We start from the raw sequence: 16513 nt of genomic DNA, 5'->3' as shown, positions 1-16513 counted from the left end.
AATTGCATGTACATTATTCTGGCGATTCATGTAAATTATGTTGTTCCTAAATTATGTTGTGACTGGCTTATGTTATATTTGAAATAAAAATTGACTACAGCTGTAGCATCCTCCAATGCCAGGCTGTGCCCAACAATGTGGCATCAACGCTCCCCTCTCATCGCTATAAACTACTCGCTACAGTCACTCCACAACTGCAAACAAGTACAATCAGCCACACACTCTGTTCCATTAATGTTACGCATATTTATGTACAAACTCTTCAAATGTAAAGTTTTCACATTGAAGATCACACCTCTAAAACTGCTAAGGACATTAATCTCGTCTTGCTTTAATATATATTTTTAACACACTACAATAAACAATAGTAATAGTAACAAACAAGTAAACATTAGCATCGTGAGGACGCTATATATGAATTAGTGCTACAGATGGTAGGCTTGGGCTGCGTCGTTGGCACATTTAATTCGTTGCAGCCTTGTATTAGAGGAGACTATGCTAAACTAAAGCTGGTAGGCCGGGGCTGCGTCGTTGGCACATTTACTTCTTTGCAGCCTTGTATTAGAGGAAGCTATGCTACAGCTGGTAGGCCGGGGCTGCGTCATTGGCACATTTACTTCGTTGCAGTCTTGTATTAGAGGAGGCTATGCTACAGCTGGTAGGCCAGGCCTGCGTCGTTGGCACATTTACTTCTTTGCAGCCTTGTATTAGAGGAGGCTATGCTACAGCTGGTCCACACACACGGAATGTCTAATTCAGTATCCTAAGTCAATGTTTACCTTGGTCAAGTTAAGCTGACTGATGAGCCAGTTCATGAGGCCGTCCTCCAGGCAAGGCAGTAGAGCTGAAGGAGGAGCCTGATTCGCTACCTCTGCGTAACATCGCAGCAGCGTGATGCGTGCTCGCTCCACCTGCACAGGAGTTACAGTTTGGTTAATGATAGAAACTAGAAAGTACTGTAGCTTTAAATGTTAGCCTCTGCCTAGCATTTAACAAATAAAAGGTTCAAAGTATCTGTTGTACAGAAAAAACAAACCTGTTTTCGGTTAAATGATCATAGTTTTTAAACTAAAAGTTGATTTTCAAGCAGGATACCAAGTTGAAACATTCTCTTCACCTATGAGGTTGTGAAGAGTCACTACAAACACATACACTAAAACAAAAATCAACACAAAATTTGTGTTAGCTTTAAGAACTCATCTTAGACTGACCTCTAGATCTGCACGGGTGTCTTTCATTAGTCCGAGGAGGCGAGACGATCGTCGGTTGAGCTCGCTTTGTGAGACAGAGTCCAGCCTAGAGAGGACCAAGCTGAGATGTACTCGAGACAGTAGCCCTACGCCTCGAGCACAAGCCTGCAACGCAAACCCTAGGGCGTTTTTATTACGATAATAGTAGACACATACATAAACACATTTTGAATAGAGACCTTTACTTTTACAACAGAATTTCAAACATACAGGGTGAGTTTTAATTGTCCCCCCCCCCCAACTTTTTTCTACATTTTTTCAAATATCAATCCCAGACCACTTCCAAACATTGTTGGGTAGTAAGTACTTCATTTTGACAAGGTGGTCATTTCCGGCCGCCATCTTGGATCCGCCAATTGGATGCAAAATATTTTTTTCAAATGTAAAGGTGGGGTTGTGACCCATTATTTCGAACTAGATTTTTACCCTGATTACAATGCCGCAAACTGTTTTTAAAAATTTTGATTCATTCTAAAGTTATGAGGCCTTTTTAAAACTTTATTTTTAGCCGATTTTAATTTTGTGCTTGTACAAACTAAGATCATAATCTCAAAATAGTGCTAGATAAAGATAAGTATACACTACCAGTCATTGCCAACCTATTTCCACTTGGTTATGAATGATGTATTTTTTTCGGCCGCCATCTTGGATCCGCCATTTTGAAATGTGATAAATTATTTTAAATATAAAAGGGGGGTTGTGACCCATCATTTCGGACTACTTTTTTAAGCTGAACTCAATTCCATGGTCAATTTTTCATTTTCATATTTTGATTTTGAAATATTAACATTTTTAACAAAAATATTGCAATGTTTCATAAACAAAACTTGATAACAAAAATGGATTGCAGCATTGAGTTTAACTTAAAAAAGTAGTTCAAAATGATGGGTCACAACACACCCTTCATATTTAAAATAATTTATCCCATTTCAAAATGGCGGAACCAAGATGGCGGCCGAAAAAAATACATCAGTCATAAATAAGTGAAAATAGGTTTACAATAACTGGTAGTGTATACTTATCTTTATCTAGCACTATTTTGAGATTATGGTCTTAGTTTGTAAATGCACAATGTTAAAATGGGCTAAAAATAAAGTTTTAAAAAGGCCTCATAACTTTAGAATGAATCAAGATTTTTAAAAACAGTTTGCGGCATTGTAATCAGGGTAAAAAATCTAGTTCGAAATAATGGGTCACAACCCCACCTTTACATTTTAAAAAAATATTTTGCATCCAATATGGCGGCCGGAAATGACCACCTTGTCAAAATGAAGTACTTACTACCCAACAATGTTTGGAAGTGGTCTGGGATTGATATTTGAAAAAATGTAGAAAAAAGTTGGGGGGGGGGGACAATTAAAACTCACCCTGTATATTGAATGACATATAAAAGGGCTATTTTATTATTTACTAGCTGTGTGCCCGTTCTACGCACGGGGATCTTATAGGAGTAGTAAGTCGAAACCTTATTATATAAAGAACAGCAGTTGGTTTGCATATTTTCAGACGTGCTGGCAAAACTATTATATCCAAACCTAATATTATGACATATAAAGAAAAAGCAAAACATATACAAAAACTTTGGTGACAGTTTGAACCAAACAATCTCATCCAAACAGCTTTTTGTTATTTAGAATATGACGTATTCTCTAAACGATGTTTGGTATATGTAGCTAATATTACTGTAGAAGGAAATGTAAACAAAATCACACAATGCTGTGTTTTTTTTTAAGTTTTTAATTTGATTTCCTAAGTAGGTACCTAGGCCATGTATTCAAGGGAAAAGTACCAGTATCAAGGATCGTCGTAGAATAGGTTGTTATGAATAATTGGGTAGGCTATGTACCCAAGATACAGTCTTATTGGCCTATTGGCTGTATGGTCCAGCGATTGTAGCACATAGGGGTCAGTAGAAACCGAAAGTGACATATTGGAAAAGCGAGTTTAGCATCATCCGTAAACCTCTGTTACAATCACCCTCTGCAGTTATGATTTTTCACTTTACGCTTCACACAACCGCCATTGAAACGCCGTAAATTTAATAAACGTAAGTTTCCCAGCCCTATACATCACTGTTTCAAGGTCTTTTTCCCGGTTATCAAAGCTTCAGAGCAATTTTATACACATAGAATCTCTATTTCATTTTACACATTATTGAACTTGCGATTAATTAAATCCTTTATGTAAGGAAAATAGTTTTTAATCTCACTTGGTTTTGGATTTTGCTTTCAAAATGTGATCGGAAATGTTTGCGGTATTTGTAAATAACCTTTAATGTAAACATATCAGTGACAGCTAGAAAATATAATCTTGATCTGAACAGCTGTTCGTTATTTCATTGATGATTAAGTGATGAACATTGGACAATGGGAGAAAACTTGACAAAAATCGCACGAAGTCGGGTTTTTAAACGTCCGTCGTTTTATATACAAAGTAGTGACGCCATATTTTAATGGCTAAAGACAATCTCGCCAATCCAGTGAATACATTAAAATTATTTGGATCTTGAAAGGTACTCTAGTTTTTCAGGAGAAGGCCGCGTAAAATGGCTCTTGGGCCGTAACAGACACGAAGACAGACAGAAATTTAGATGAGACTTGTTTCGGTTTGTTTAATGTATAACACGTAAAACTAACCTAAAAGTTTATGATTCTGAGCAATGTACAGACAAAACTCTAATTTTATTTATATAGATAAGAAATAGTACATTAAGTTGTCTAATTAAATTATATTTATCCATTTTGTATGATTTTTACTTTTTTCATCATAATTTGTTTCTAAATTCATGCTACTCTTTTGTATGACGTTTGTCACTCACAAGAACAGCTATTTTAACCAAACTAGCTTTTAAAATTGAAATAAAATTATCTGGGTAGCCTGAATGTTTACTGTGCTCGCCTTCAAATCTGAAGAATGCTGGGTCGATTCACAGGAGATCGATTTAGGAACCAGATGCCATTTGTCATTGGGCTACCAATTAAAGATGTGATCTAACAATTGGTTATGTTGGAGAGTAACACGAACGGAGTTTGTAATAAAAAGTCGTAAGATCGTAACAAAACCAGAGTTTAGAAAGTTTTTCACAAAAAAACTTTTAAAATACCAAGATGGTGCATATATAAACATATATAAAAAGTACTCCCGAAGCTGTAAATGTCATCAGTACAAGTAAAATACTTTTACTATTGCAACAATTGTACAGTTATTGTGCATGTGCTGAGATAAGCCTGCTGGTGAATCACCTTACTGTCGTGCGGACTGTAGTTTCTGAGGGGAGCCAACATAACATCCAAGTGAGAGCTGACTATCTGCCTGTCTGACAGGTTACACGCAGCGAGCGCAAGACACTTGAGCAGCATGGCACGCTCGTCTGTGGCACTTGGAGGGTACAGAGGTATCTGTGCGCTCAGTTGGCCTGCGACTAGGATCACCTGCAGAACAACATCATGTTGTTAGTTTCACATAATAAGTGAACAGTATGAACATTTTTCAATTACAGAACATCTAACTAATGTTGAGTAACTACTTTAATTTACTGCAACAAGGCACACAAACAATTGTTGTTTTGGTTAGACTTTAAATCTTAGTTTCAAATAAAGATATTATTGCCTTGTTTTGTAAAAAAATAAAAAATAGATGTAAACAAGCAATTTTTAGCAAATTAATTTATTTTCCATAAGGACAGCAGGAGACAATGTAGCAGAGCAATTTTCAAGTACAGTTATGATAATCTGAATGATAAGAATAATAGTTCAATGAACCGTACAGATTTTTTTAAATGGTGCTTGAAGACGAAGTAGCTAGTTTTAATAATGAATAGATTTTTGAACTATTTGAAAATTTCTTAGTAATTTAGATCAAAGGAGATTTTACCTAAATCGAAGAATTTTTTAAAGTTGTGCCTATGGATCATTGTGCCTATGAAATCATATGAGTACACAGTAAGTGTAAGGTCCAGGACTCCATGACCTATGTATTATCGTATTACCGTTGACCATGGGTAGAGCAATACATTCGAGTCCTATGTTAACTTTGTAGGCAGTTTTAGAATGAAAATGAACATAGTTTAATTGAGACACAGTATGCTGATGTAATGGATTTTTGTTGGCAAAGCCCATTTTTTTACTAAGCCAAACTGAGGGGACATCTTAGAGTAACGGTAACCATCACAACATTGAAAATAAAGGGAGAAAATTGAATTGTGTGCTCTAGCACATTCTGTGAGTAATTCATTCATCTGTGTTTTTTTATACAACATTTGTAATTTTGTGATGTGTCTGATAATGCCAGCATAGCTGGCGGAAGGCCTCATAAAAATTAAAAATTCAGAAATATTGGCGAAGTTGTTATTTCAAATTAGTATTAATTCCAATATTAACAGTTCTTCTTGAAGATTTGTATATACATTTGTATATAAAATTTGTATAGATGGGATGACTACGTCAGTATACCAAAGGTGATAGCTACTTCTTTGATACAAACTAATTAAAAAAAATTTCACTCACCCAATCCTCAGACTCCTCGGCCGCCACTACAGTCTGTAGTGATGAAGACACAAACTCCAACACTAGAGCCTCCCATTCCGACTCCGACCATTCTGAAACTGTCATTACGAGGCGGATCTTCAATGGAAGAGATTACATTTGCAGAAAACTAAACATCCAACCCACTAAAGCCCCTACTAAATTTTTACACCAGTTAAACATATTTCCAAGAGATTAAAATGTACAACATAATTCAAAAGTTATACTTTGACAACTTAAATTTCACATTGGGCAGAGTGAAAACTCAGTTGATGGGCTAATTGATAAAAATTATTTTAAAACTCAGTTTTTCAGAACAACTTTTGTCATTGAACTACTTTACTTAAAACTAAACATTTACATCTATTAAACACTTTTTAAACTTGATCTTAAATGTATTGTTGGATGCAACAATTTTTAGGCTCTCGGGTAGTCTGTTGTACAATGTGGGTCCGAAATATGAGAAACTTTTCTTTCCCAATTCCAAGGTGACCCTTGGAAAGTGAAGCCTCCCACCATGACGTGTCCTTCGTTGTATGATCTCATCCCGGACAGAAAGCCTCTCGCAAAGATAGTCTACTATACTAATCTAAAGGGTGTCCCAGTAAGAACGCCGGATTTGAGGAGCGTCTTATTCTTATCTGTATTTCAATAGAAATTCCCAAATTATCAGCTATGTTATCAGTATTAGGTCCCATTTGTAGTCATGAATCGCTACACGACGGATCAACGCGTGGTCATAGATAAAGTGCACCACAAGTACGGAAGCTGCGCGCTTTTACGGCCGGGACAATGCACCAAATGAGCCATCTGTCCGAAGATTGATTTCTAAGTTCGAATAAATTGGCTCAGTTTTATTCTGGGGATATTTAAAGTTGCTTATTTTCGCCAATAATCCTCAACCAATCCGAGACTTGAAGGAGGAAATGATTCGTGCCATTAATGGAATTCAACAGGAAGTGTGTGAAAAAGTGATGGAAAACTTTGTCAAGAGATGTCGGGCCTCTCAGTATTCAGCAGGTTGGCACTTACAAGACATAATACTCAATTACTAATCGGAGATACTATGCTTTAAGATTCATGTTTCATATTGTAAATTTAGCATGAAAATATATGGTTTATTAACATTTTAAATCCGGCGTTCTTATTGGGACACCCTTTACATATACTAATACTATTCTAACCAACCTAAACATATTCTCTAAATACATTATAGCTCCAATCATTCAAATAAATCGGGACCATACCACATTAGAGTAATCAAAAATTAGGATAATTGCATTTTTGCGTCTGCAAAGACTATGTGATCCAAATTTTTTTCATCAAATCATTCCATATTTTTTAAACTTCAGGGTAGTCTAGTTTTTTTTACCAAGACTATTTTTTTAGGCAATTCCAATTGTGATTCACTAAACAAACCAAAAACAGCCATTACGCCCTTCTGTCCAGAATGTGTGTCCAAAATTTCTCAAAAAATATCCTAAAGTCAAACCTCCAGCTAGACTGGAAAACTTCTCATGCCAGGGTGTGTGTAAACAATAAATAAAACCAAAAACAAAACTGAAATCTGAACCGAAGATATAATATAGGTTAAAGCAGGTCAAGGGAAGCATTTGCACTCAATCCGCAACCACAAGACTCACCCAAGTGAAATCTTGCCCCAGACGAGTCGCCTATTCAACAAATAATCTCTTAATAATAAACTTTGTTAGGTTGTAAATAAATGACACAAGGTTAAAAAGGTGAAAAAAGTGATTCTAGTTAGAACCATATATATATTTTTAATGCATGAGCTTAAACTGTAAACAAAGATTTACTATATGTAATGTCTCAACCATGTGCCAGCAACACAACATGTCCGTAATCATTATTAGTATTATTTGACCAAATTGTTGTTACATTTTTTTGTGCTCTTGTATTTGTGCGTATTTACGTGTTTATAACAACTCTTTGCAAGTTCAGTGATGAAGAGGATTCACAAAAACTTTGTTATTAAACTTGAAAATTAAACTTTAGTTTCAGAAACATTTGCCTTCCAAAAAATATCAAAATGAAGGTATTTGAGCCTTTTATTTAGCAACTAATATAATGGTTTTAAATACCTTCAGTCACCAGTTCAAAATAAGTCAGCTGTTGCAACCGACTTTTATTTCTAACCGAGTTATTTAGTAAAAACTTTTATAAAACTTGAATATACTTTTATTTAGTGTAAACATCATGTAGTGGCTAACAATGATTAAAAATGCATTTACCAGGATTCCTTTAAATTCATTGCTCCATCATTAATGATTTATATTTTTATGTGTAAGCAAGCTCAATCTCAAAAAGCAGGTCAATTTTATTTGTGAGTGTTAGAGCAAGGAATTACATAATGACTAAATACTTTTCACAAACACCTTTTGATTCTCCAACAATAACTTTTACATAAAATGTAGATTATTAAGAACTTGACCTGAATATACATAAGCAACAGTGAGAGATGCCACGAAATAGTTACTTGTAACACATTCGTATAAAGAGGTAAAAATTTAAAATATATGTTCATTGACTGACTTATACTATAAAAGTAATGAAGGAATTGCCCTTTTCTGTGGGAGTCTTGATCTCTGAACCAGCCCATTTAAGTGTCCTGTTTTATTGTTGGTTTTCAAACTGGTAGAATCATTTTTATTTTATTTGTACTTTTTGATGGATTATAACATAACATGATTTTGATACAGTAGTAAATGGCTATGACAAAAGATTAAAAGCATGACCTTACCTTCAAGGTAGTTAACAAGTTGTGGAATCTTGTGGTCCCATATCTTGGCTAAAGAGGGTTGTAGGTGGGGACAGTAGTGCTGGAGAAAATTGAGCAAATACGGCCCTCGGTTGTTGTTGAGAGGACTCCCAAGTAGAGCGAGGCACCGAGCGAACACCGCAGGGGGGGAGGGGATGCCACCACCGTTCTCTACAAGAGAAATTGTCAATACAGTAAAAAGTAACAATGCATTCATATAAAGTAACAATACACAGTTATTGTTTACAATGATTAAGGAAGACACAGATGGTTTGTAGGTAAGGTAAAGCATGTACAAGAGAAGATTGGAGAAATGGAGGCAGATGGATGGTGGTAGAATGGAGATATGGAAGAATATGGAAAGACCTAGTTGATGCCTAGACCTGAGTATAACCAGAATCGAAGAGGATATGCCCATTTATACGTATTGTCTGTTATATTTCAGTTACTACGATTCATTACGATGAATAGAACAGTAATTAATGAAAAAAGGAGTTAAAATATAACTAGAACCTTTTAGAAATTTTTAAATATGGGTCATGTCAACTTCTTCAAAAGTTATTTGTTAAATCAAATCATTGGAATATGATACTTAACAGTAATTTATTTGCATTATTATGTCATAATATTATGTTTGGAATTAAGATGTCTTTTTTTTTATTTAGACCTATATCTTTTGTCATTTTGAACAATTGAACAACATTTAAACTGTAAGCTGAAGACTTTAAGTACTTGTTTTCAAATCTGAATACTACTGCTTCAACCCCAAACAGTTTTAATTCTGGATTTGGACGCCTTTCATATTTAGACTATCGATGAACGATGAATAAAACGTCGAAGTTAAGTAGGGGTTTAAACCATTCCCTTACGAGAAATTTAAAAAATCCTTATGTCTTAGAAATAAACAAATAACATTAAGGTCATCTGGGTCAAGAGGAGTAGAACCAAAAATATTTACAAATCCAATCCTTATATTTGTGAGCAAAGACATTTTAACAAGTCACAAAAAAGTGACACCTTGCTATCGTCTAAATATTTATTAATGTTTCCACTAACTTGTAACCATCTGATTGTTTCGCTTGACAGCCAAATGTGCCAGAGAGCGTGCCATAGTGGCACATGCAGGGTCATACTCTGGTATCAGCAATAGCCTCAGCAGCACAGACCACAGCAGTGACTCTACCTCAGCCACTGTGGTGCTCAGCAAATACACTGTACTGGAACACATGGCACGTAGCTCCTCCCATTCTGGCCCCTACAACAATACATATGCAATAGTATTTTAGAAATAAGTTGGTTTTTGAGGTAGGTTGTCAGTTTTACCAGGCTTGAGATAAAAAACGAAAAAAACAGAGATTTCATGGAAAATGTCAGGTTCTGTTTATAGCTAGTCATACAGTAATTTTGCAGAGATCGTGTGATACAATTGCTACTCCTTCACGGTCACTAGGGACGTACAAGATTTAGCCGCAATTGCGGGTAACGATGATGTCACACAAAACATTTACGTTTTCGCTACGGTCACAGTAAACAAAGATAATGTTTCAATGATTGGGGAATACAATGTTGACGTTAACAAGACTGTGATATATTCAGGAATTTGCCGTGGTCTGGAAAACAATGATGACGTCAAGAAGATTGTGATATATTCAGGATTTTGCTGTGATCGTGAAAGACTAGGATAAGGTTAACAAAACCGCAGTAGATTTGGTTGTTATCACGAATGACGATCATGACGTCCATATGACCAGGAGAGATATTGATGTGATTACAGAAGACAATGATGTCAACATGGCCGCCAGGGATATTCAGTATTTTGCCACGACTGTTGAATGATGTTCATGTTAATAACACCACTGTACAAATTCATGATTTGGCCGTCATAGCATGTGATGATTATGATTGTGAAAGTCTTCACAATCAAAGGGGTTCAATATTTTAGCCGCAATCGCTGAAGATATCGTCACGATCAGGGTGAATTTTCAAGATTTTTCAATTATTGCTTGTGACGATCAAGTCTTCTTTATCGTGGAAGATGTTTTAAGATATTTCTGCGATCGTTGGGGACAGTGAGTGGTTATGTCTTCGCAATGGCGGGGGGTGTTCAATGCACTCTAAACCAAATTTATGGATAGCAAAACCAAATACTGCTTTTCTATCAGCAGCCATACAAGAAATGGGTTGAAACATTAAATATTGTAGTAATGATGAGTGTTAAGGGATACTGTAATAATAACTTTAAGGCTTATTGCATTAATTTTTCATCAATATTTAGTGAAATTAAAGTTTTAACTGCAATAGTTTCTGTAACAACATAAATCTACCATCACCAACAGCAAACCTTAATAATTTGTTGCAATTTAATTCATTTAAAACCGAAAATGTTTTAAAAAGACAACCAATAAAACAACACAAATGTAACTGAAACTGAACCGATTAAAATTGTGACTGACACATCATTAGTATATTTCAACGCTAAGGCCTACAGTGACTCTTTTTGTCACAAATTCTAGTTTTACGACAGAGGTGAACTGAGGATGGTAAAATAGCTAGGGTCAAAAAGACACTTTCAGCCCGTGTGATGAATCGTGTATTACTGTATATCATACAGTACTAGCTGTACCTGCACCACAAAACTAAGATTTTATAGACTGTTTATACTACTAAGTTACCTTCTAAAATGGATGCCTAAACATTAATTAAATTTCTTCTTTTACATGTTTTGATGTTTAATTAGCTAGGAAGGCTAATTAGTGTCCAAAAGATTCATGACGGCTAGCACTTTCTTGAATAATCAAAAAAGTGTTACACCTATCCACAATTTCATGTCAATTACCACTAACTTCACTACATATTGTGGCTCTTCAAGTAAGAGTGGTATGAAAATATACTCACAGAGAAGTTGGGATTTGGGCAGCAATGTCTCACGAGGAATTCTACAAAGTCTGAGCCATCTTCAGCATTTCCACGGCATGCTAGAGACACTATAGTCTTCAAAAGTGCTTTCTTGATCTGAGGAAAACAACTTTCAAATTAACTAAGTTAAGGAACAGTTAAACAAATTTTATTTGGCATTGACAAAAATTTGAGTCTTCCTAAAAGGGCAATATTGTGATGGACTTGGAGTTTCAGATTGTAAAGGTGTAAAGGTTTCAGATTGTCAAGACCTAGAGATATTTAAATGATTAATCGCCACTAACTATTACAGGATAAAAATTACAGGACTTTTATGACAGATTTCGTTTTGGTTAATCACAATGGTAAATTAATTCCTTACACATCTCCTAAATTCATTTTTTCTCTCTTATAGTGGTCAGTAAAAGATAACAAATTCCCAACAAGCTACAATTAGTTTAATACATACAACAAAGTTGCTGTTATGATCAACACCAATACATTTTTAATATCAAAAACATGTCCCAAAAACAAATAGTTTTTTTCTTCTAGGTTTAAAAAAAATGTGCTCCACAAAGCTGCAACAAGGTGGTCTTAGAAAAACAACACCAAAGTGCCGCTGCCCATGGTTAAGTCAGTACTTACTTGATGTTTAGGAAATGTTGAAACCATATTCAATATGTAAAATTGTACATTTTCCCTCAATGACTGCAATACCACATTGAACAGTTACTTTTTGAAAATTGTGTTACCGTATACATATGAATACAACAATTGAGTCTATTAATTACATACTTTGATTCTTTTTTATTTCTAGTTCCAAACAAGTTCTTATTTTCCCAAATTCATTTAGTTCACTCCAACAACATTTTTTAAGCAACCTAGCAAATTCACAGGCAGCCCTTGCTTATGTCTTCTGATTCACTATAGGCCTTTATGTGTGACAAAATTTAATAGCTACAACAATATCTTTCATCTCAATTTTATTTTAGCAATTTATTTGACAAAGGTTAGGATTTATTGAAACCTTTTTAACTATTCTTGTTGAATAAAAGCTATATTACACGTAAAAGTTTAGCGTTCTTTACCCTGACAGAGTTGCAAGTTAGTAGCAGTCTAAGTGCAGCAGTTATATCTTGCACTCTCGGTTGTAACACGTTCTCCGAGCCCGACAAAAGATGAGCCGCAACAATCAACGCCTCTACCCTCTCTTTTTCTGAGCCGGAACTGAGCTGCCGAACTAGCAAATCAGCTGTACGCTGAGGGAAATGACCACCTGGAAAATCAATGAGCAATATGTAAAAAACATTTAAAAAGAAATATGGTGTTAGACAATTTTTAACAAACTAGTTGATGTCAGAGTGGTTGGAGTTAGCACCTTTTAATCCCGGGTCTATCCATATCAAGTGATCCAACAGGGGTTGCTTGACCATTTTTAAAATAAATAATATTTTTATCCTAGATGCCTTTATCAATTCTGGGTTCAAGAGTTATTTTAAAATTTTTTTATCTATTTTGTTACTCCTACGGCGGCCATTTTTGTTTTGAGGAACACGCAAATTTTTGCTCATGTAAGGGTTTGCGTTAACTTGCACAACTCGGTAACCATGAACACTAGAGTGATGAAACAAAAAGCATTTTAATCTGGAAGAAACAGCCTAAATATTATGTTCAGTACATATTTATTGAAATGTGTATCAAAAACAGTTTTAAACCCATCTCAACATTTCATAAGAAAACAGAAAAATTTCAACTTTTGAAGGCGTATTACCATTGGAACGAATAAAATCTCAGACTTGATTTTTTTTGTGTGTGTAGCAACTCAGTAGAACTGTTTGTATTTCAAATATCAACCATGAGACTTAATTCCTTTAAAAGTTATCATTTTTCAAAAACTGAAATTTTTTGAAAAATTCAAATTTTGAGTCTCAATATCTTTGTTGGGACAAAGTTTAAAAATCTGAAATGTTTACCAAAAACCCCTCTTATGGTTGTTATACTGCTGTATGAATTTCATCTTTGAGATTTACTTTTAAGCTAAGTTACAGTATCATGAAAATCGCAAAAACCCCATAAGCTCGGCCAACGCGGCTAGTACTGTAGGTAGCTTAAAAGTTAAAAATTAATTTATAGGTGTAGGTAATTATTTTATTTAATGTAAACTTACCTAACTTACTTTAAAGTAATGTATAGCCTTTTCTTGCAAATTTCTTGTCTTATGTGAAATAAAAAAAAACTTTTTATCACATTATTTTAATTCAGGTTTACACCTTTTTTTCAATAGGCCTAAATATTTTGAACTCATTTATTAATTTATTGAACCACTTTCATTTTAATAAAGAATATTAGAAATTTCACATACAAAAGCTGTTTGAAAGACAAGTTCTTAAAGTATACAACTTTTTTTACTTGTTAGTGTTTTTTGTTCTGCTTTGATCATGCTAATTAGGAAGTTTGGATGTTTCTTTATTCAGTTTGGGTTTGTCCTTTCAGTGGTTTTTGTCAGTTAAAAGAGATTTTATTTTCTCAAAACTTTGTTTATAGGCACCCAAGCTTGGTCTTTCTAATTTGTTTTAAAGGCGGTTGGTTGTTGGTCCTGCTGGATCTTTATTTTGATAACTGATGTCAATCACCTCTGCCACCCACCACTGTCATACACAAATGCAATAGAGTCTTTGGTATGAAGTGTAATTTTTACAGCTTTCAGTTGCTAGTGAGGTTACGAAGCACCTAACATTACTACTGTCCGGTACAGGAATAAAACAACGGAAGCTTCTTGTTCCAGTAATCTTTAAACAGTTCTCAAATCGGTCCAGGAGTTTGTTGTTGTGGTGTTGAGTGATTTCTTCATCTGTTATAAAAATGAATTATTTTGTTAAGAAAAACTGTTTTGTGACTCATTTACGACTTCCTGTAGGTACTGGAGATTGTATCAGTTCCCACGGAATATGAGTTATTTTTTTTCAAAATACCACGATAAACACTTTATTGATTTGTGTTATATACAGGTTACGGTACATTAAATCTAAATGGAAAATAAATTTTAAGACCTCAATATAAATAGAATTAACTAGGTTTTATTTAAGTTAAATGATGAATAAAACTTAAAATTTAGCAGGATTTTATTTATTTTTTTTAGTACCTAAGCGGTACACATAGGCCTAATTTGTACTTTGGGTACAAAGTTTAAGTTAAAAATCTGTTTTGGATTTTTGAAATGTACATTAAGATAAGTTTACATTAAATAAAATAATTACCTACACCTATAAATTAATTTTTAACTTTTAAGCTACCTACAGTACTAGCCGCGTTGGCCGAGCTTATGGGGTTTTTGCGATTTTCATGATACTGTAACTTAGCTTAAAAGTAAATCTCAAAGATGAAATTCATACAGCAGTATAACAACCATAAGAGGGGTTTTTGGTAAACATTTCAGATTTTTAAACTTTGTCCCAACAAAGATATTGAGACTCAAAATTTGAATTTTTCAAAAAATTTCAGTTTTTGAAAAATGATAACTTTTAAAGGAATTAAGTCTCATGGTTGATATTTGAAATACAAACAGTTCTACTGAGTTGCTACACACACAAAAAAAATCAAGTCTGAGATTTTATTCGTTCCAATGGTAATACGCCTTCAAAAGTTGAAATTTTTCTGTTTTCTTATGAAATGTTGAGATGGGTTTAAAACTGTTTTTGATACACATTTCAATAAATATGTACTGAACATAATATTTAGGCTGTTTCTTCCAGATTAAAATGCTTTTTGTTTCATCACTCTAGTGTTCATGGTTACCGAGTTGTGCAAGTTAATGCAAACCCTTACATGAGCAAAAATGTGCGTGTTCCGTAAAACAAAAATGGCCGCCGTAGAAGTAACAAAAGAGATAAAAAAAAATTAAAATCACTTTTGAACCCAGAATTGATAGAGGTATCTTGGATAAAATTATTATTTATTTTAAAAATGGTCAAGCAACCAATTATTTTATTTCTGGATCACTTGATATGGATTGACCCTCCCAGGTTAGCTAGATCAAGCCTGAATAAATTCTAAAAATTGTCAATGCTTTATTGAATACCTAGTTAAAAATATACAAAGTATAATAAATATGTCATGGAAATTAAAATATATATAAAAGTTACGTTGATTTAACCTTGATATAAGTTAACATATCTGTTGGTAATGAATGACTCTTTTTCTGTTAAGTTTTCTATATAGGAGACACCTGTAATTTTTTCAAACCTGGTCATGTTACACACAACAACGGTTATGGCATTGACCTCTTGTTAGATAGCATCATTAATTGATGGACTATGACAAATGGTTTACAAAAGAGTTATTGAATAGTATACATATTATGTCAGTAATTGACTATCTAAACATGTCAGATAATTGTGTATTTGTTCATTATCGGGACTACTAAAACACATTAAATTTTTAATAGCAATGTTTATAACCGTATCTAAAAAAACAAAACCATACGATTATAAATGATTACACAAATACACTACTATTGACTATCTCATTTTCAAGTTACTCAATTTTTAAACAGGATGTAATATTGACTCACCTAACTTGTCGTAGCACCTGAGGACTTCACTGTGATTTTTCACTGTTTGTGGATTTGTGTAGTCTGGACTAACAACAACCTAAACAAACACAACTAATATTAATCAAGAAATGTATTTTGTTGTTTTTAGTTTAAAGGGGAAACTACGGTATTTATTAATTGAGAAAATTACTGGGCAAAATTATTATATTTGATGTGTTTTGATGAAATGCTAGTAAATACAGGGAAGAAAAAGATCTCTAGATCTAAGTGTTGCTGTGCATAGTATCCACAGCTTTATTGAACTTAACTCCTCTCTATTTGGTAATCAATATTTAGACATCATGGGTTAGCTAGGCAAAATTACATAATAAAATATAACTTACCTACACAAATTTGAAAGTGTAATCATAAAATTTCTTGGTTATCTTTAACTTAAGAGTGCTCTTTTGGAAATTCAGATGTATTTATTGCATCGTTCAATCTGATTTAATAAACACTTTAGAATGTGGGCCTA

The 16513-nt window shown here is 34.0% G+C and overlaps 1 protein-coding gene across 1 annotated transcript in view; it reads right to left on the bottom strand.

The window, feature by feature from the left end:
- The window catches only part of LOC129000578 (maestro heat-like repeat-containing protein family member 1), a 45270-nt gene that overhangs the window by 20119 nt on the left and 8638 nt on the right, over positions 1 to 16513 (bottom strand). Inside the window, exons 7-15 of the mRNA XM_054427539.1 lie at positions 16018 to 16096; positions 12536 to 12723; positions 11448 to 11564; positions 9609 to 9807; positions 8535 to 8723; positions 5756 to 5853; positions 4493 to 4681; positions 1212 to 1355; positions 780 to 911 (exon numbers count right to left, since the gene is read on the bottom strand). Of these exons, the coding sequence (XP_054283514.1) occupies positions 780 to 911; positions 1212 to 1355; positions 4493 to 4681; positions 5756 to 5853; positions 8535 to 8723; positions 9609 to 9807; positions 11448 to 11564; positions 12536 to 12723; positions 16018 to 16096 (1335 nt within the window). The remainder of the gene's footprint in view (positions 1 to 779; positions 912 to 1211; positions 1356 to 4492; positions 4682 to 5755; positions 5854 to 8534; positions 8724 to 9608; positions 9808 to 11447; positions 11565 to 12535; positions 12724 to 16017; positions 16097 to 16513) is intronic.

The sequence above is a fragment of the Macrosteles quadrilineatus genome, unplaced genomic scaffold (genome assembly GCF_028750875.1).
Source record: "Macrosteles quadrilineatus isolate MER2022 unplaced genomic scaffold, UCM_ALF_1.0 Scaffold_8__2_contigs__length_117827958, whole genome shotgun sequence".
Classification (NCBI taxonomy): domain Eukaryota; kingdom Metazoa; phylum Arthropoda; class Insecta; order Hemiptera; family Cicadellidae; genus Macrosteles; species Macrosteles quadrilineatus.
Note: the sequence above shows the minus strand (reverse complement) of the source record. Positions and strands in the feature narration are given on the sequence as shown.